The following is a 22,152-nucleotide window of genomic DNA, read 5'->3' as shown; positions in this document are numbered from 1 at the left end:
TTCCTCTTTTCAGTCCCTCAAGATTATTGAGGGTCTAAGTCAGAGCCCTTGGATTTTTGTTGTTGTTGTTATCAGAGGAACATGTTACATGAACATAATGTGTCCTAAAATGGCCTCTGCATCATTTCTCGGTTTTTGGATTGGAGAGCTCTCCATAAATGCAAATGTGCAGGTAAAGAATGCACTGTAGGAGAATACGTCAAGGAAGCGAGTCTTTTGAAGTGCGTGGAGCAGGAAGTTGTTCGACCTTTTTAATTAAGGATCCTACAGCTGGAGGACATGAAGGAGCCGCTCACGAGGCTAGCACTTTTTTGTAGGAGGGGGCATGGAAATTCCCTTCAGGTGGTGTTGCGTCTGGGCATCTTTAAGGGCACAAATACCTGCAACTATTACCAAAAGCTACCTTTTAAAAGTATTTCCATTGCAGCCTATTTTTCCTTTTACTTCCAAGAACTATGTGACAGGGAAGTTATGTAATGACGCATCTTTGAAAATAATCAAAAGGCACGAGTGACATGCCCATCATTTGGGATGTTGAAATGTTTATAACATTGTTGCTTTTTATAGTAAAATGCTATTACCTTACATTGTAATGGCTTCCAAAGTCTTTCATCACTGTTGATTAAAATCATATTGCTTCTATTTGCTAGGAGAAACTCACCCAAAGCAACCAAAAACAAACACTTTCCAGATTGATTCGGGAGTCCGCTGTATCAGAAAGAGGCTGAGCTGAGGTGATGTTTGCATGACATCCGGCTCCAGTGCCTATGAAGGGATGGAGTGGTCCACACCCTCCTTAATAACTCCCATCTAACTTTGTTGGGGTTTTTTGTTTTGCTATGTTTTTTTTTTACAGAAAAAGAAAGTGATGTCTTGACATTGCCTTCTCTCTCTGTGGGTGTTAAAGAGAGAAATCAGAGGAGTTTTATGGTTAACGTTTAAAAACTTAGGGTTGATCACACATGCAGTCAGGCTTTATAACAAACGCAGTTCTGCTTTCACAGTGACAGTAAAAATACACGGAGCTTGGCTCCGTCCAGGAGCTCACACTTTTAAATCCCTCCTATCCTTTTCATCTTTAGGAAAATTGAGTAATATTTTTCAGGTATCAGTCAGAGAGAGAGAGAGAGAGAGAGAGAGAGAGAGAGAGAGAGAGAGAGAGAGAGAGAGAGAGAGAGACTGAGGGAGCCTAAATTCCCAGCCTATTTTGTTGTTCCTTAACTTATACATTTAAACAGATTTGTCCCTGCTGCTCCTGTGCAAAAATGGTTTGCATTTACCTTTGATGCGACTGCCTTTTGCTGCTTAGTAATTTGTGCTATATACATCTTGTATTTGCAATTAAAATGACTGTTCCTAAAGACCTGAGAATACTTAGGAAATTGAAGTTGAAAGTAAGACACAGGCATAGGACATGTGAATTATTTTAATACACATTCATTCACATCTAGACTTCAAATACCCCTTAAATAAATGCATTTATATTTTATTCTTCAGGTACTCACTAATTCTTAACATATACTATAGACTATAGGCTGTGATAACCTAACTTATTTTTATATTTTGTTGTATTTTTATAACAGCGATGAAAAGAAAGCATTTTGGATATTGTTTAAAGCAGACTTTAGTTTGCTATATTACTTATGCTTCAAATAAACTAATTTCTATAGAAACTCATTAGGCGTTGTTTTAACTGTTTGAGATGGTCAGGTATTTTTGAGTAATTTATTTTTTAGCTATGTTCATATGAAGATTAAGCATTTTACTCAGGTCTTAGATTACTCAAGGTAAAATTTGATGTTGAACATGGAAACTCCTGTATGATTCTACTGAGTTACAGTGTTGAGATGAACTCTGAAGGTTCCAGAGCTGAGTCATGAATTTGTTTTTCAGACCCCCACAACTAATAATAAAGTGTATTGACAGAATTATAGTCTATCTAAATTCACATTGTTTTTATTCTTTGCAAGGTTTGGTTAAAAATTCAGACTATAGCTTGCACAGCAGGCACCTTTATTGTAGAAATTGAGTATTTAAAAAAATGAGCTGGGGATTTTCATTTTACGTTTTTGTTCACAATTGACATGCAATGATTTAAGCAGGTGAAGAGAATTTTTATTGATTTCAAGATGAAGTTTAAACATAGATTCTTACATATGATGGAGTTTTTATTGCTATTTTAAAGATAGGTATTGGCTCAATAGTTTCATATAAACAGATGGTTTCAATCCGTGAGCAGCTGAATGCCGGGGTGCTAAGCCATGGTACATGTTTCCATGTTGGTGAATCACATTTACTGGGCTCAGGTCTCACACAGTGGCAGGAGATGGTCCTCTTTTAATCGTTTTTTCCCCTTTTTCTTTTAACATGGACCATTTTCTTTCTTAATGGCATGTTGTCATTTCCTACCCAGCATTCTGTTTAGAAGCTCAGGAGCTCTAAACAGTTATAAACTTCCAAGAGTACACACACTGGAAAAGAGGGGTCAACGGACTCAAAATCCTTCCTCCACGCGCAAAGGTTCTTGCAGCAAAAAATAAATGACTGTGGATTCTACTTCAGCACTGCTGGTTCGCTGTCATCATGGTTGTTACCCCAGTTATCAGTGCTGGATTTCCAGTGTTTATTAAAAGACGTCGTACACATAGAGAGCTACGTTTTAACAAGGTGTCATCGTATGGGCCGTGCTAAAGTTATGGACCGTTCTCTGTATCTATCTTGGTACCGCCACCTAGAGAAAGAAGAAAGTGAAAGGAGGAAAGGGGAGAATTTAAGACCCTTCAGGCTTTAACCTGTGCACCCCTTTTCTTCTGACCACCCACTCCCCGGTGAGGTTGATAAATGGGAGAATAGCAGTGCGTGTGTGCTTACATTTTCTTGAAGGCCCGTGTTATTTGAGCAATTGACTGTCTCCCCCCCATACCCTCGCCTTTGTAGATCCTCAGTCCTAGTGAACGGGAACATCTCCCCCCACCCCTTGACATATCCCACACAATCTGATGGTCAAGCACCACCTGTAGCTGTCAAGCTTGTGCGCTGGACAGACACCTAACAAATCCATACAGATATACCTGTCACTGGCTGCCTTGACTGTGGGAAAGAATGTCCCTGATTCCCTTCTTTGTTAGTATCCCTCCTTTCTACCCCTCAGGTCAGTGGAGCATATGATTCTAGAACAATGAGTCCCGTTCACTCTTGTGCAGGGAATGGATGTGGCTTCATGCACAGGAAGGTGTTTGTGACTCACGGAGAAAGTTTGTGACTCACTAATCTACACCACTGTAGATTAGTACACTTAAAGTCATATTCCTTTTTGTGTCGTGAACCCCTTCGGCAGGTGCCAACAGCAAGCGTGGCCATTGAGGGGGCATCTGCCCTAAACCGGGTTCGTTGGGCGCAAGGTGGCAAAGAAGTTGCTGTGGGGGACTCAGAAGGCCGCATTTGGATCTATGATGTTGGAGAGGTACGTGTTTGGGGAGTTTTGTTTTGTTTTATTGTTCTGTTTGGGGAAAGGAGATAGGCTTGTATATTCACTTTAAAGACCTACTGAAATTATTAACAAGACTTTCTGGGCCACAAGAACCCTTTCGATTGCATTTGCAAATTTCCATTGACTTCAGAAGGAGTTTGTAAACACCTCCTTGGGGCCTAATTTGGCCTGTGTCTCCATGCACAGGACACTTTAATTAATGATCTGGACTCCTATTTGGGCTGTGGAGACCCCAGCTTACCAGACTGAAGCATGACAAGCCCCACGAAAGCTTGCCAGACTCATAATGTTAAGATTGAAATTGAAATTTGCCATTTATTCTGAGAAGTTGTAGTTAGTGTACTCAGTCAAATCACCGCACTCACCAGGTAGTGGTGGCGCACATGCTTAATCCCAGCTCCTGGGAGACCGAGGCAGGCGGATCTCTGTGAGTTCAAGACCATCCTGGTTTACAGAATGAGTTCCAGGACAGCCTCCAAAAACTACAGAGAACCCCTGTCTCAAAAGAAAAAGAATCACAGTACGTAAGTACAGTGCTGCCAATTTAAAAGGCTGACATTAATCAGATTTTAAACCGTTTATGACATTGCCATGTGAGATCTCTGCCTCTTTTGGTATGTCTTATTTTATGACATGTAAAGTACAGTGAAGATCATGGGATGTATCAATGTGAAAAATAATGCATCTTTTACTCCAGAAAAGTCTTGAATTTGTGGCCTATCTTTACTTTTCATATATATGTTTTCTTTTACTTCTTGACAATGTATTTTAAAAAGACCTTAATTTCTGGTGCAGGGTTTTATTTATGTTTGTTTTCCCTTAAAGGCAAAGAAAACACCATTAAAACAAGTTACTTAGGCATAATTTGAATCTAACATTTATATTTCAGAGAGGAAATAGACCACATTGTATTAGCAGTGTTCAAGGCCTAGAAAGTTCTCTGTGACTACCTTGTGGACTAGCTTACCTGATCATACTGAGAAAGGTTCTTCATGATTTGACGAATCAGTGTCCTGGGACTTTGACAATCCCAGATGGTTTGTTCAGCAGTAGAACTTTTAATGGCACATTATGTGGTGTTCTACAGATGATTATATTCAAACAAGCTAGATGTTGTTTTCACATTTCTTCTGGGCATAGAAACTGAAGCGATGATGCTCTCTATCTTAGCATGCAAACAGCTAAGTAAAACAGTTCAGCATCTCTTGGTTGTCCTGTATTTAGACACTCTTCTCTGCCATGATTACTCCTGATTGCCACAAGTTAAGACAAGCATACTGGCAAATACTATCAATACTGACCTGCGTGGCAAAGTTCCAGATGTCCAGGTGCCCCCACAGCTTGGAGTCTGCGAGGGAGGCTGACATTTGAGTCAGAAATATTTATTTTCCATTGTTTTCTAGTCATATTTTCTATGATGAGTATTCTTTCTATTTGATGTACTTTTTCATGGTCTTCACCTACATGAAACTAAGTAACAAAGCAATTTCTTTTTCTCTCTCTTACTTGCATGTTTTTTGTTATTTGGGAAGAAAAATAAAGGTGGAACATGTCTAAAAATAGCAGAAGAGAGATGATATATTAAAACTCTCTGTCTTCCTCAAATTCATAATATCCATTAGCTCTTTTTAGGTGGTACACATTGGTTGTTTTATTCCTTTGTTCTAGCTAATGTAATAATCTGGTTTATTTATAAAGGCCTCCTGAAAGACCCCCACACTTGCAGAAATATTACATAGGTTCATAGACATAAATATCCTGGATAAGAGAAGAAAACAGAGCAACATAGACATAATGATCTGCAGTAAGACCCATTGGTAGTTTATAGCTGGAATGGCTGGACTGTGACTCCATTTGGGAAGTATGTGTGATTTTACAAAAGTTGCTCCAGCTCACATGGCTACTCAACTCCTTCCTAGGCCACTATCATCATGTCTAAATGGTGAAGTGTTGTTATGCTCATATGTCTCCTATCACACTGCAGGTCAGGCTGGTTTTCATTTTTGTATTATTGCCCTTGCTTTTCTAAGTGATATTGCAGACTACAGAAATGTCTGCAGCTATAGGCCAGTCTCGCCTATTGTCTGGAGTCTAGACAGGCTATAGAAAAATCTCTGTGACATATAATAGGCCAAACAATTTGTAGGGTTGTTTATCCTTACAAATTCACTCCTAGGAGAGGAAAGGGGAATATACCATTTTATTGAGAGTAGGTAATGTTACAATCTTTCAGCCCTTCTCTGAATGAGAGAAAACCAGGGTAGGCTTCAACACTTGAACAATTCTTTCTGTATTGCTTGATCATACACAAAGCAGTGGTTAGCTCAGACTTAACAACGTCTTTAGGCTAACTATCATTTTTTCCTAAGTGTTTCTGTAAAGTATCTTATCTTTTTTCAAGGTGAAGGGTCATTTCTGTTTCTCCTTGCTGCTAACTTCTGTAAGCCTGCTTTAAACCTTTGAAGACCACAACCGTTGAGACACCGAGTACTGATGGGAAAGATGGACTCTTACAGTGAGGCTTAGGAGAAACCCACTTCTTAGAAACGGTAGATGTGTCCTGGGCAACTGCTGCCATTGTTGCAATAACTGTCACATCATTCAGCAGCCCGGAACTGACAGGGCATCACCATACTCAGGATGAAGGGATAGGCTCCAAACAGTGCCTCTGCAGTCTTCTAACTGCAGAAAGCCGTCTGGGGTGCTTTCAAGACAAGCTGGCCCATTGAGTATTAGAGGTCAGATCCAAAGCTGGTACATGGCTGATGAGAGGAAGAGAGCCTGAGCAGGAAACCATTTAAATAGAAAAACTATAGAGGAAGAAGAAAAATATATGGCATTGAGAACCAAATTGTCAGTAGGTTGTGCTACCATTCAGAATCAGTCTCTGGTCCTCATTAAAGTTGAGAGTCTCACCAGGGTCATGCTGGCCTTTGGAAAGTCTTGATGGAAAAAAAATAAAACACTTCTGGATAACTCTTAAAATGCAGTCTATGCATGAACGTAAATGGTAGGTTCCAGAATCCTCAAGGGTGATGTGCTTGCCTTGCGACTTCAGTAAACTGAAGAAGTGTTTTCTGTGAGAAGCCCTCCTATGTCCATTTTCCATTGCTGATTTGCCCAAGGCCTCTCTGAGACTGGAAGAGAATGCAGCTGCTAGCGTGTGCAAAAATCTTATTCAGTATGTGCAGCTGGTTACACTGGTGTCGGACATGTATAGTGTCAGAGTCCAGTTTTCAGAGCTGTGAGCTGATGTGAGTGTTCTGTTGACATTGTCTTGCAGTTGGTAAACAATAGTCCACACCATATTTTTATTTTGTAATGGGCTCTGCATGTTATGTAGCCTGGGCTGTCCTCAGGAAAACTGACCATAAGACAAATTATAAATAAAAAATTTGGCTCCGACTTAGATCGTTGGTAAAAAGAAAGGGAAATCTCTAGAAATGTGATTAAATGGAGTGCATGCTAAATAATTCTTTTACCTATTTCTCACAAGATTCTAGATTATAAACCTCACACGCTGTCTAAGGGCAGTGCCTAAGACAAGATAGAGTTCTACAATACCTCCCCGCAACCTCATTTCCATGCTATCATCAGAGATGAAGCAGGGTGTCATGAGCTGTCACTGTGCTCACCACTTTAAGAAACTTCCTGTGAACACTGTTGGAGCCATCTCCATCTGAGTTCACTAAGAGGGGCGCTGCAGAGGACTCTGGTGTCACCAGTCGCTAACAATCACCTGCTCATCTATCCCAGCGGGGGATGCAGCTGCTGCAGGGAGTCCCAGCACAGAGCCCCAATGATCATGTCCTTCTCTATTGCGTACAATTATCCTTCGTGACTCTTAGGATGAGAGCAGTGGCTCGAATCCAGATTTACTGATGCAATTTATTAGGAACTTGTGAAGAGGTAAGCAGAGAGTTATATGTGAGGTCATGGAAATCAACAGGTTGAATCCCCCCCCCGCCTTTACTTTTTGTTACATTTGAAAGGCTAAAGTATGAGAAATATCTCAGGGCCTGTAACTCAGGAAGTAAAACATAGATCAGTCGTGTTTTCAGTCAGGCTACTTGATGCTGTGATTGTATAGCATACATTTTTGCTTGTTTGATTTCAGCATTGTATCTGGAAATCTACTGCACATATTTATTTTCACAGACAGGAGCCTATTTCCTTCTCAGAACAGGTGTTTAACTTCCATTAGCATAAATAGAAGCTATGCAAATCTAGTGTAAGACAAAGAGCCCCCCTTTTATTATTCGGTTCGAATTTTTATTCTATTTGTGCTTTCAAAAATCACTTAAATAGACAGTGGTTGCATGAATCATTCAAAATTTCTGAAATCTAAAATAAAGGAGCTGGAGAGATGGCTCAACAGTTAAGAACACTTGCTGCTCTTCCAGAGGTCCCAAGTTCAGTTCTGAGCACACATCAGATAGTTCACTCTGGCTCCAGGGGATCCAACACCCTCTCCAGGCCTCCCAGAGCAACTGCACACACGCGTACACATAAATGAAGTAAAAGTAGGTCAACTTTTTAAATAAGCCTGGCCTTTGACTACCGTTTGAGAAATCTCCTCACTGCCAGATGGGATCACTCTGGCACTCCAGGGTCTCATTCAATTAATTAGAAGACGGGTAAAATAACAAGTCATAAATTAAGCCTAAATATAACCTCAGATGTGTTTATATTAGAATACAGTCATAAAAATCTTTTGAGAACTGCTGGAGCTTTTCTTTTTTCCCAAATGATATGTGAACACATGTAGTTTAAAGATTTAAAATTAGAAATTACTTAGCTACCACGAGTAGCAGGCTTTTCTATACTTCTATACATATACATACGTATGTATATATATGAATATGATTTTCACTGCGCATGGGCTAGTGTATAGAATTACTCACGTGTCCTCATGATTGATAGTCACATATCTACCTGTCTTTCTGAAGATGTGTTTTCTGGAAAGCCAGCTGCCATTGTTAACGCTTCAGTGCAGTCACACGGCCGCGGCTGTCACAAATATCCCCTAACAACTATGTTTGTTGCTTATCTGAATTAGTTAGGATGCTGTTTGCAGCTCTGCTTTTCAAAGAAGCAGTTTATCTTCCACCTCCTATTATTTCTTTTTCCATTAACCTCTTCCAGGGAAGAGTTTGTTTTCAGTTGTGATAAATACATGCAGCTTTAAAATCCCTGATTACATTTTTGCACTACACAAATGACAAAATTTCAAAATCATTTTCAGCTTAAAGTAGGATTTGCAAAATAAAATGATCACCTAAAAGCTGTGATTTATGAGGAGGGTAAATCTTATCACCCTAGCTGTGTTTGTCTGGCCTGTTGACCAATTGGTAAATAGAAACATGCGTAAGTCTTTAAATTTAAATTCTTAACTTTGGTAACATTACAAATAACTCATGGGCTATAACAGCAGTTAGATCATTACAAATTTAATAAAAACAATACATTTGTCAATATATTTGAATGCACTGAAAAGTTCTTGAGAAGGAAAATGCACTTGAATATATATATGTATATATATATGTAAAATGTTATTGCTAAGAGAATAAAGTGTGACTTTATGTGTCTGTTTGAATATTTTAAAATGGAAGTTAAAAGTAGTTTCAAAAGTATGTTCAGAATCCCAACAGGAAAGATGACCCATGCTTTTAACTTTAAAATAGTGACCAAGGTATTACATGTAAGAATTATTTTTAAAATGCTTCCAGAGTTTAGGATATAGCTCAGTGGCTGGGCGCTTAAAAAGAAAAAACAAAAACAGTGTTTTCAACTTTTGTGCAGCCAGCAAGGATAATAATAACAATCCGGGAGCTGTTTCTCTTGCAGTTAGCAATAAATAGCATTTAGTACAGTAAAATCAGGTAGTCAGAAGTGCTAGAAGTTGAACAGGGCTTGAGTGACACCAAATCCACAGCATGTATTTATACATTTCTTTTTCCAGCGGATTATATGAAGCAGTAATTGTTTGCTCTTCACCGTTTCCAGTAGGACAGGATGTACATTATTCTCAAAAGAAGCACGGGTCTTTGCATAAGTAACTGCTCTCCTTAGGACTTGGGTAGACAGAATGTCAAATAAAAAGTTAAACTGAAACCTGGGTGTTAAGTCAAACAAGAGTTTCCTCACGGCCAAGGCCGTGTATGAAGGTAGCCGTGCGGTTGCCCTTGTCCCCCAGCTGGAGAAGAGCTTGGATGACAGCTCGGCTTTGGCAGTTTCCAGAAGAGTAGGGCAGAGATGGTGTCACTTAGCAACATCTGGTTATGACCATGGGAGCTGCTGGTGTTTCTCATTAGGAAAGCGTGCCTGCAACTTGCTAGACTCTCGACAGCCCTCGCAAGTGCTGCCTTCTTTGATGGAGCAACAATTTTAGATTCTTCAACTTTTACCAAGGATTTCTTTTGGTTTTCCTGTCACCGTGAAAGTGGAAAACACAGGGACCATCTATTCCATGGTACCAAGCACCCAGATAAAGGCTGACAATCTAAACACCAAGTTTTGTCAGAGCATCTATGCATCTGATAACACAGACGCACATTGGAATTTGCAGTGGAACTTTTCAGATTTCCCATGTTTTTTTTTTTTTTTAAAGTATGAGCCATGCAGTGAAGTCAAAGAACACAAGAGCCTATTTGTACGGCAAATTGGTGATACTAATTAAACATACTTATAGAAGAGTAGCCACTCTGAGTTAATATATTAATTTAGTTCTTTGTCATAATAAGTTACATATATTTAAAAATAATTTGAGTAAAATATATCATTATAATTTAGCATTAACGTAATTTCTTCTGAGAAAAGTGTTTAATTTAAGAAAGAAAAAAAGCACTATTTCCAATTCCAATTAATGTTATAATTATTCATTTTCTGGTCAGAGTGGTAGCAGTGACTTCCATTTAGTAATTATATATGTAAAGGCTATGATCACGATTAGATTAACTGCTATATAAATAGTGTGCTTATTGAGGTAGCATTGATTTATGAAAATGGACTTACAGAATTGGTATCTTTTCAGGCTCATTTTTTTCAAAATTGATACAAAAATACTTATGACCTTTATATGTTGTGAATGGCTGGTAAAATGGAAAGAAAGCCTTGATACCTACTTTTATGAAAAACAAATTAAAGAGTATATGTTAATTTTAATATCACTGTAGCAACAAAATGGCCTATGAATACACACCTCCTAAAACAAAAGGCAGTTTGGAAATTAACCATCTTCATAATTCCTCTGTGGTTTCAAACTGTTGTCTTCAATGACTGTTTGCATTCTGAAGCAAACAGTTACTGTGATTGACAAATTTTATTATAATTTCCTCTTTTTTTGTTTCTTTGTATTTTTTGGTTTGTTTTGTTGTTGTTGCTTGTTTATTTTGTTTCTTAGTTTTTTGAGATAGGATTTCTCTGTACCGCCCTAGCTGTCCTAGAACTCACCGCATAGACCAGGCTAGCCTCGAACACCTGCCTCTGCCGCCCAAGTGCTGGGATTAAAGATGTGTGCCATCACTTCCTGGCTACTTTTATAATTTCAAAACTGTAAAATTTGACTCAAAAAAAATCAATGACAGCAGTTGCTTCAAATCATACCTTACAAAAGCCCGGGGTAAAGTTGTGCACTGAAGAGAATTGAAATTTATAGTGCTTTGTAAAGAAACTGAGTTAAGTGTGTGTGTGTGTGTGTGTGTGTGTGTGTATGTGTGTTATGTCAATGGCATATCTAAAATGTAATATGAAGACAAATATCTGCTTATTTGTGTTTATGTATAAATGCTTATATATCACATAGGTTGGACTTGAATAAGGAGAAAGAATGAGTGGGTGATTTTATCTCATTGTCAAGGAAGGTTTACATGCACTTACTAGATTATCGGCTATCACAACATATTTTATTTTAATTTTTACTTAAAATACATTAATTATGAATCATGAAAGTGGTATCCAGCCTTCTACTATTGTAAAAAAAAATTTGCGCCTTTACCTTTTAGCTACTAGGTAAATGACAAGGTAGTCATTTCCCAATATTTATTCTTACTGATCTTGACATTAAGCTCCCTTGGGTAGAAATGGAACAGCTTTTAGTATCTAATATCATAAAGACTAGATAACTTTTTGACCAAAAAGAAATCCTATTAGCAACCCTCATTTGACTACCAACGTTATCAGTAAAGTTTTTATGGCCTTTGTATAACTGAGTCCATAGAAGCACCCAAAGATATGTCTTTGACTGTTAGAGCAGGCTAACCAGGTCCAACACAGTATCTATCATCTAATGGGAATTCAGTAAATATAGGTGAATGAGAGATTCCTGGTATGAAATTTGGGGGAAGTTAATCAAAAGCATAATTGTACAATACATACAGAACGCAGACTCCCAGCTGAGTATAGTTTGACAAACGCAGAAAAGTTAACCATGTTTCCACAGAAGAGGAAGAGTAGGAAGAATCATTTGTCCTTCCTCCCAATCACTGTCCTGGTCTCCCTCCTCCCTGTGCATCTAAAAGGGAGCAGCTGGCGACCAGTGCAATGAAAGCATAATGGTTGATTCAAACAGTTGTCAAACCACTGGAAAGAATGCTTCCTTTCCATTGTGCTTTTTTTGGACACTATAGATATGATAAATCATGAACTGCATTATAAAAATACCTCTTTTATGCCCAAACATTCAGTAGGAGGAAATGACATTTCTTTTATTACCTTGGTAAATGTTTTTAAGGTGTTTAGCGATAAGCTTTCTTTTTTGTCAAAACTGCTTAGATTCAGCGGTTGCTAGGAATTTACTTGAAAACCTATAGTCAATAATATCAGGGGAAAGAGGCCTGCATGGTTAGTCAGAGGCTTGACTTGCTAGCACTCCCTGTCTTGTTTCCCTGCCTCTTTCTTGATCTTTTGTACTACGGAAAGAGGCAATTGGAGTTTCGAAAGTTTATTTTCCATCATCGTGCATCCCATTGTTTCCATTACTTTCTCATCTTTTGGGCTGAGAAATGGATTGTCCCCAGCAGTAGACAAAATAACAACATGTAACAATTTCAGAAGACAGGAGGCTGGTATGATTTCAATAATACATGTGCAAACAAGGGCGTCTCCACGTCTTTGGGAATTCGCTTTGCACTGGCAAAAACCTCTGGGATTTTGGTATCCTTGCTTCCATGCTAAATTTTACCATGAAGATTATTTGTAACTGTTAATTTCTCAAGACAAGTGTTCAAGTTGTTTATTTCCTTCAATAGTTAGCTGGCTTCCTGGAATCGATAGTAAATAATAACATAGCTGTTACTATTCACTTTGTCTCTTAGGTCCTACTTGCATTTCTTACCTTAAGTGGAAATGGATTATTTTTTTTTAAGTGTTGTTCTGAGAAACATGCAGTTAAAAAGAAACCCTCCGTTTGAAGATCGAGGGGAAGGGGGCGTTGGCAAACGGGTCAGATGAGTACACAGAGAAAAAGAAATGCAAAAACAGATACCCCCAAGGTTAGAAAGCACATAACCTTCCTAGCAATTTTAACCTATTGACTGGCTGGTAATAGCAGTCTACAGAACAGATGTGAGTGTGCCCTGCTTTCTTGACTTCTCTGTAGCTACTCCGAAGACTAAGCTATCACAGTCTATCTTGTGGCAGAACGCTATCACAGGTCTTCGCCCCATGTAGCTGCGCCTTGGTGTGGGATTCCAGTCCGTGGTTTCATCCATTGTTAACAGAGATGTGGGCCTTGCCTCTGAGAATTAAACACGGCGAAGCTGCATTTCTGGGAAGCGGGTCTGCCTGGCCGCTTCACGGCGGCTGATTCAGTGCCTATTACCTCCCACTTTGCTCCTCTGTGTGTGTGGCAAAGGGAATTGTCCTAAAAAAAATACAGGCTTTCTCTGAACACAAATGTGTATTTGCGTGCCAGTGGGTTAACATTCTCCTGAATTTGGGTGCCATTAATAACTGTCGGAGGCTTGTTTTGTTTTAACCTTTCGAGTACAGGGAAGTTTAACTGTCGTTCTTTGGAAACCTACATAAGCCTCCCTGGTTTCTGAAAATGCACTAAAAATGATGTGTACTAAAATGAAAATGTCATTTGTACGATATCTTAACAGAAAACTCTCGTGTTGGTGTTAATACAGAAGATGAAATCGCTCAAAATTGGTGGTTAATATAATAGTCCCACAGACTTTAAATTGACTCCATTTAATTGAAAGATTACAAAGATACTGATGAACCACATGTCCACAAACTGTTTATCTTGAAACCTAGTAATGTCCTCACTTGGTTTGTTTGCCATGAGTAAGGGAACTGAGAAACCTAATTGAGATTATAGAATATTTTTCTAATCTCTTAATTATCCAAGGTTTTAAAACCCTGCTTTTATAAATAGTGCCTGAGATATATATTTTTATCATAAAAATATTCATAGGTAGGAGCTATCACAGCTATTTAATGAAGTATACACATGATCCTTGAAGTGTAGTCCTTCCTAGAGCTATTTAAGATCTGCTAGGGACTATAAATCCTTAGAATTTACTGAAAAACGACGGAGGCTTGACTGAAGACTATTAAGAGTGGTTAGCTCTATGCTTACAAAAAGGGACACATGAATGATATTTGTGTTTTTAACCCCAATTATAGTTACTTGATTTTTCTAACAACATGTTCAGCAATAATCAAGCCTTACAACTTAAGGTTGAGAGGGGGGGAGAGAGAGAGAGAGAGAGAGAGAGAGAGAGAGAGAGAGAGAGAATCACAGAGTCACACTGCAGACAATGCTGTGACAAGGAAAAATAGCTGCACTGGAATGCATTGGTCATAAGTGAAAATGAAAATAATAGGGGTGTGTGGGGGAGAGTGTTTTTATATATAGTTAGAAGGGATCTGTGTGTTTTAAATTTAATTTTTAACGGATAATAAAAAGTGACACTGACAAAAATTCTCTTACAATCTGAAGAAGCTCTTTCCTTATGTTTAGTCCATGAAAGATAGCTACTTTTTTTTAAAAAGAAATAACTAGCTAGGAAGTCATTTGTGTGACATTCAGAGATATAAAATGTGCCTTAAAATAAACTAAAAAAATTCAGCGGTAGGTAGGTGAAAAGTAGGAAACAGGAGAAAGAAAAGAGGAAAAGAAGCAAAAAAGACAAGGAAAAGAAAAATTTGAAGACGCGAGAAGAGACATTGAGAAAGAAAACTAAGGAACATCACTTAGCTGGGGTTAAAATAGGTCAAGCACTGGGATCATTGTGTCTTTCTCACGGTCCTATCAGTCATGAGACATACTCTCAAATATCCTTCATGTAAAGAGTGGAGATCAGAGAGGTTGCCTAGGGACACACAGCCAAAGTGTCAGGCGAGGAAAGAAAGGATGATTTAGCTATGTGAGTCTAGTCAGTTACTGGTCCACTCAGCCAGAGAGAGAGTCAGATCCCTGACCCAGTGGCAGAGGCCGGAGGGATGTGGAAGAAGTTAAAATCACCCTCGTGCATGATTTTTTTTAACCCCACAGCTTTTACACTTCTGCTCTCTGCTTGTGACCTTTTGTCCCCTAAGAATCTTGGATTATAGAGTCTTTCAGTAGGTGACTCAAAGCGCATTGCCTGCCTGCCCTCCTACCACTGAGGCCTGGCATTTTTAAAGTGGGAGGTCTTATCTGCCCCACGTGGACTCGTGAAAGCAACTTGAGCAGACTGTTTATTTCCCTTTTCCATAGAGTAAAAGCATGCTTCTTACTGTTCTCACAACAGTCAATTCATTCTTCAAGATGAAGTGGTCCCCAGAAAAATATTGAAGAACCGATGTCGTCATGCAATCTGTCTTTCGATTTAGGAACCTGTTTCATCACAGGACAACTTACAGCATGAATACTGTGTGCTGGACTCAGTCACTCCTTAGCTCAGATTACCTTCCCCAGCCTCTCCATGTCTCTGTTGATGAATGGTCAGATGTTCCCATCCCCATCTGACAATCCAGGCAATGAGAGGTTAAGTGCCTGGCCATTGACAGCAACAGAAATAAGAGAAAGCCTTGAGTGTCTTGGCCAAATATGAGGTTCATTTTCGCTCTTCCTTAAGGCCAAATTGCTACCTCAATAACTACCTTTGGCCTTTAGTCCCTTGGCTGTAAAAACAGGGTCATTCCATATCTATAAAAGGTGGGTGCTTTCAGAGCTGAGATTTTATTATCTTAGAAACCAGAGCTCTCCATGCTTAAGGCATTCAAATGCTTCAAACACTTACTCCAAAATTAGGCAGTAGTTATCTGTCAGGGCAGACTGTCTATTGGTAAGCTCTGCTGCAGGACTCAGTGGGAAAATATGAGTCTCCCCGACCTCCTGAGTGACTCCCACAGAAAATGTTTCCAGATTCAAGTTGGTTCAATGGCAGTAAACAGGCCTTTCTGCTATTGCCTTAATTTCTGTATGCATACTTTCTCCTTATCATCTCTCAGGTATTTTTAATTTATCAGAATTATCATTACCATAGAAAATAAATATTTTTCCTATCATAATGTAAAATTTTTTGAGGTCTGGTTTCACTAAGAAGCCCAGGCAGACCTCCAACCTCAGAGATCTGCTATCTCTGCCTCTGCCTTCCGAGGGTTAGTATGAAAGGCCTGAGCCACCACACTATACAATAAGTAAAAATTCTTTAGAAATCACTAGAAGCAGTTATTTGCAAGGGGCGGGGGAGTAGTCCATGGATGTTCAGCAGCTCTGGATTTAGCCTTTCATGGCGTGGTAAGAAGTGAAGAAAGGATAAAGTAATGAAGTGACCGCTTACCCCAGCTGCCTGTCGGACGAGGAGATGTCACTTAGTGTAAGGACATGCTTCTCCTTGTATTCCATTTCTGAACACTAGTAAAGTTAAAAAAAATAACCCATGCCAGTATTCACCCATTCTAACCAAAAACAGCACTAATTTTCACCTCCGTTTCCTGGTTATCACATTTCAAAAGCGTTCTCACTGGGACTCCAGTTCTAATCAGGGCCTGGCATGTTGTTCATGCTGATTATATACTGGATACATCCGTGTGCTAGTTAGGACAAGAGCAGCGTCGTTCTTTAACAAGAACAAAGCCTTTCCCTAACTAGTGAACAAGGTGTAGTTAGAGAGGCTCCGGTGCATTTACACCCTCACACCTCCTTCTCGCTCTTTCTATCTGAGAATGCCACCGGAAAAGGGCCAGGAGCTGCCCAGGGTAAGAAGGGCAGCTCTGTCCAAACACATTTTTGTTTACAGTCATAGATGTAAACTGACAAGAGTGGCCATTCTGTTTGTAAGACACCTGTTTGGTCTCACGTACAAGTAACTCAATGCCAGAAATTATTAGTTCCGGTGAGTAAATGGCCTGTGAATAGACATTCACACATTGGAGCTAAGATTGTACTCAGAGTGTTTCCTGATGTGATACTTCATTCTAAAAACAGAACAGTCTGCTGGGTAGCGTCTCCGTCTTGGAGTACAGTCACATTGGGTTATTTTTACAGTCAACTGCAAGAAAGGGCGTCATAGCGTGAGGCAGAGAAATAGACGTCACCTTTCTAGAAGCAATTGTGTTTCTAGCATGTTCTGTTCCAGAATCTGGTGTGAACAAAGCAAATTAATATTTCTGCAAGGTGTGCTGTATCAGGGAGGAAAACACTTGACAGAATAAATTTGTTTTGTTTTGTTTTTTAAGCTTGGTATATGTGTGTGTATCTGTGTGTGTCTGTGCCTGTGTCTGTGTGTGATGCCACACAAAACAGTAGCGTATCAGGAAGAGGACAAAAACTGTTTGAATATTGTAAAAATGCCTGAGAAGTGTATTCTGCTGTTTAAATGTCCACAAGAATGAATCTTAATCTGCATAATTAAATGACCTTCAGGATAAATCTTCATATTGCAAATAGTGTTTTGGCATTAAAATATTAAATGTTAGTCTCATCTCCACAAAAGAGGCCAAACATAGTTTAATTGCTAGGATAACTTTTTTGTTTAGTAGAAACATTTAGGCTTGAGAAAATTTATTCTTTAGACATTAGATGTGTGGTTTCATATAACATACATGATTGTCAATTTATTCTCAATCTGTGTCTGGCCACATTCGAACTTGATGTCCCATAACCTCAACATTGTCATTTCTCCTGCCAGTACTGTTCCATGAAACAGTGTGAAAGCATTTACCCATTTTCTTGTTCTGGTGTATAAATCCTATACAGTGCTGCCAATAAAATGTTACATAGGCCAACATATGTTAACGAAGCACTACAGTAGTCTCGTGCTCGCGGGAATCCTCATCTGCTGTGAGCCCTAGGCTGTTGGATTTCCTAAGATATTTTTCCAAGTGTTTAAAGTCATACAAAGGTCTGAGGGGCTCTAGCTTTATATCTCTCTTAGCTTTATTTTGTGAGAAAAGGTTAGTGTTCCCTTGATTGAGTTTCTGCCTTTCCTCACGCTTTTCTTTCATGGTTGTTTTTGGAAGCGTGTTGTCAGGCACTGGGAGAGGGACAGGAAAAATGCACCTATTCCTTCCCATAAATGGTACCAACCCTCTTGCCTGATTATGCTTTTGGTTAGCTATTTTGAACCTTTTATTTGGGGGGGGTCTCGTTTTCCGCGGGCAGCATTATGTAAAATGGAAGACAAAAATGAAGAATGGGGAAGTGTAAGAGAAGAGACCACCATAAGAAAAAACGGTCGGAGGCAAAGGGTAACCATGCCATTCAATATAATTGGGAATTGGTGTCATTGCTGCAAGGGAAATTTAGATTCATTTCAATAACTAGGGAAGTATTTCTATTTCACTACTCCAAAACTTACTTGTATTTCTGAAAGAAAACTCTTGTTGAAAAGGCATTTCTGATAATGAACTGGACCACTTCCCCACCTGTAATCATTTCCAGAATTATATTCTTGAAACACTTGGCCTTAGTAGTAGAAGTCGCGTAAGGTCACACTTCACAGAATGGCATGGTCACTCTCTAGGAAGTTTTTGGGGGTGTATCTGAAACAATGATTTCCTGTTATAATTTTTTAAGGTTCTAATCATCTGGCTATGTGTAGTGGATAATTTCCTAGCTGTAGACATAATTTAAATGCTTAGATTTCTCTTCTTCCTCTTTTTTGTTTTTTTTTTCTTTCAATAATGTGTATTCATTTAGTTGACTGTGTCTTTAACGTGTTTGGAATATACGGAAACTGTGTGTAGTCCTAGCATGTAGATGGATTGAGCATTTTATATGGCGAAACTCCAGGAAAATTGCTGCAATGTCTAAATCAATTTTATTGTGTATGAACTCCTTCAGAGTTCTACTCAGTCCATTTTTTCAGCTTCAAATATTTTTTTTCTATTTCGAATCCTTTTCCTTTATCTTTAAACAACTCAACTTTGGATGCTATGTATGAGATCATAATCTTTTAGTGCAGCTGAAAAATTTTTCATGAAAAATTTCTGTCAAGGGTGTGTTAATTCCTCTCCATTGAATTGTACACATCAGAAGACAATAATTGGAAAGTTTTATAGATCTCCCCATTTGGCAAATCGATATAGCATATTAATGCAGTACTGAAATCACATAGCATTGGAAAAGGTACTTGCTGGTGATATAGCCTTGGTAGAATTTTTTTTTCCTCGGTGCTTCAATTCCCCCTTCCTCCTTCTACAGAATGGAAATATTTTGCTCATGTACATAGGATAAATTTACTCCACCTAGGACTGCTGTGAGGAAGGAGTGGATGTATGTAAATACTTAGAAGGAACCCTAGTCAACACTAGTTAATACTGCAGTTAGTCACAGCCGTCACCACACAGGTCCTGCTGGAAACGCTCAAGCATGACCTCATAGGAGGAAAATTTCTGTGCATACATAGGTTATTCTTCTCCACCATTATTGACTCATTAATGGCGCTTTAGAAAACAAATCGATAGCTTCGACTAGAAAGAAAATGCCACAGTTATTCAGAAACCATGGTTAGTAATCCAGCTTCTATTTGCTGAGTTCGCCGTAGGACCAAAGAACAAAGAACTCTCCTTCCTATGAGTGCTTTAATGTGACCATGGGGATTGTTTGGTTAGTGCACACGTTAAAGGTTTTATACGTTCCGTGAGTGATGTCCTTTCCAAGAGTGAAGCTGTAGGTTAAGCGCCACACTTCAGGACCTCTTTGATTCACAGAGTACTTGATTTCCTTTGCATTCTTTGGTGAGGAGCGGCCGTTCAAGGAGTTACCTTGCTTATCGTGTCTCCACTGATTTGCTTTGCAGCTTGCGGTTCCCCACAACGATGAATGGACACGATTTGCCAGGACCCTGGTGGAGATCCGCGCCAACAGGGCTGACAGCGAGGAGGAAGGCACTGTTGAGTTAGCTGCCTAGACGTGAGATGAGCCTGCCGGATGTGGCCCCCACCCTTCCCTGCTAGAACTCAGAGTCTGCAGTCGAGGTTTCCGTGCCGTGTTTGGTGTCCTTTCCGTGTCAGTATCCCTGTGGCATTTTGGGTGCCATTTTGTGCAGTGTTACCCCATATACTCCACACGTACCTACTCCCCCAAAGCCCACCACAGCATTTCTATCTTTGTGTCTCTGTCTCAAAAACAAAAGGGGAGGGGGCCCTTAGGGGTTTAGTTGTTGCCTTTTAACTACTTGGTAGCTGTATTTAATAGCTTGAAATCTCTGGTTGAATTTGTGCTTACATGTACTTCTGGTATAGTCCTATTAAATCCATATGAAGCCAGATATGATTGGGTGCAGATGTGGCGTCCCTCATGATATGGTACAGGGCCAAAGACTCGAGATGTGGTGTTTTACATGGTGACTCACGTTATGAATGGATTTACTACAAGAACATTGCTGCGCCTTGTTTATTGTAGCGTGCTGCATGGGACATATTTATTTGAAAGCATTAAAATAAACGATCTTAGAGCATGTGAGTAATGAGAGGACTGTGTTTTCTCTGCTGCTGCTGAGGTTACATTAACTTCCAAATAACAATTACAGTATGCCAGCTCCACTGAGAAGCGGAGTCTTTAGAGGTTTGTTGCAGTGAATGGAATGAATTTTAATGCCTATTATTTCTAGGTACTTGAACAATATTTCAAATATACTTGGCTATCGATACTTATCATCCAAGCCAGCACAACCCTACAAAAGTCTGTGCTTCCTAAATACGACATCAGTACTACCCATAAATGTTCCAACCCAGGTCTGTGTCACTGTGGGTAACTGTTTTGCATAGCAGAAAACCTGACATGAAGTTTGCTATGACAAGAGGTTGGAGCGGTATGTGAGGGCCATGTTAAAGACTGAACATGACTTTTTAGGCAGCCAGCCTGTCGGGCTTAAATCAAGACCCCTAGCTTTTTTTTTATGAGGCTACATGTGTGTATGTCTTTGCTTTTTTGTTGTTCTTTTTATTGTTGTGTTTGGTCTTTAGGAGGTAGACACTCCCTCACTTCTGTCACTAAAGCCACCAGGTTTAAAAACAACGTTAAATGGTAGAATAAGAAAGGACAAGTTGAGATAAACAAATGCCACATGTTCTACAAATGTGTATTTTAAAATTCATACTAGAAATTACGTTAATTACTATTAAATAGAGAATGTGCCAATAGACAGCTTTAACCATTCTTTTCAAGGGGTAGTTCATTTCTAGAGAGAGAGAATAAAAATAAATTGTAGATAAATCATTTTTAAGAATTGTCAATAGGCTCTTGATATTTTAGGAAGAAAAGTTCCATCCACACATTCTTGGTAAGAATTCCTCATATATAGTATATATACTTTAAAACATTTTAAGTTATGAGCCGGGCATTGGTGGTGTATGCCTTTAGTCCCAGCACTTGGGAAGCAGAGGCAGGTGGATCTCTGTGAGTTCGAGACCAGCCTGGTCTACTGAGCCAGTTTCAGGACAGGCTCCAAAACAATACAGAGAAACCCTGTTTCGAAAAACCAAAAAAAAAAAAATCATAATAAGTTATGATATATTTTCCTCCAAGTGCTCTATAGTAGCAACATAATTAAATTCCCTTATAAACAGAAATTAGCATTTTATAGATAAAATATTTTCATACATGTGTATTTAAACTCAGTGGATAGAAGTATGAAGAAAAACATTTAAGAATTCCAACTGGGAGGTGGTGGTACACACCTTTAATCCCAGCACTCGGGAGGCAGAGGGAGGTGGATCTCTGTGAGTTCGAGGCCAGCCTGGTCTAGAAAGCTACACAGAGAAACCCTGTCTTGAAAAACAAAAACAAAAACAAAAAAAATTCTAGAAAATTTCCTGGTTTTTTTTTTTGATTTGTGTTTTTTGGGGGGGAGAGTTCACAGGGTTTCTCTATGTGTAGCCTGGGATGCCCTGGAACTCACTCTGTAGATCAGACTGACCTTGAACTCACAGAGATCTGCCCGTCTCTGCCTCCCGAGTGCTGGGGTTAAAGGCTTGCGCCACCACTGCCCAGCTTACAAATTTTCTCTTTTGTTAAAGGAGAAAGTTCTAGTTTTTCTTTAGCAGTAACAGGATTGCTCTTTAGATTATGAAAATATTTCAATAGGCCTATTCCGTATGCAAACCTAAAATACCACAATGGTAATGTGATGAGGTACAAGAGAAAATGAAAAGTCTCTTAAAAAAAAAAAAAAGGAGTAAAATTTGGTGAGTTGAGTTCTATCAGGGCTCATACTGTGGAA

The 22,152-nt window shown here is 39.2% G+C and overlaps 1 protein-coding gene across 6 annotated transcripts in view; it reads left to right on the top strand.

Moving 5' to 3' along the window:
• Nucleotides 1-20,393, top strand: part of Dync1i1 (dynein cytoplasmic 1 intermediate chain 1) — a 293,263-nt gene extending 272,870 nt beyond the window's left edge. For all 6 annotated transcript variants that reach the window (XM_040728478.1, XM_040728477.1, XM_005082921.4 and 3 more), the window contains 2 exons: nucleotides 3,338-3,463; nucleotides 19,729-20,393. In XM_040728478.1, coding sequence (XP_040584412.1) covers nucleotides 3,338-3,463; nucleotides 19,729-19,839 — 237 coding nt within the window. In that variant the 3' untranslated portion in view covers nucleotides 19,840-20,393. The remainder of the gene's footprint in view (nucleotides 1-3,337; nucleotides 3,464-19,728) is intronic.
• The last annotated feature ends 1,759 nt before the right edge of the window (nucleotides 20,394-22,152 follow it).

Source organism: Mesocricetus auratus, unplaced genomic scaffold, assembly GCF_017639785.1.
Source record: "Mesocricetus auratus isolate SY011 unplaced genomic scaffold, BCM_Maur_2.0 Super-Scaffold_100019, whole genome shotgun sequence".
Classification (NCBI taxonomy): Eukaryota; Metazoa; Chordata; class Mammalia; order Rodentia; family Cricetidae; genus Mesocricetus; species Mesocricetus auratus.
The sequence above is the reverse complement of the archived record's forward strand: the minus strand, read 5'-3'. Positions and strand labels throughout refer to the sequence as shown.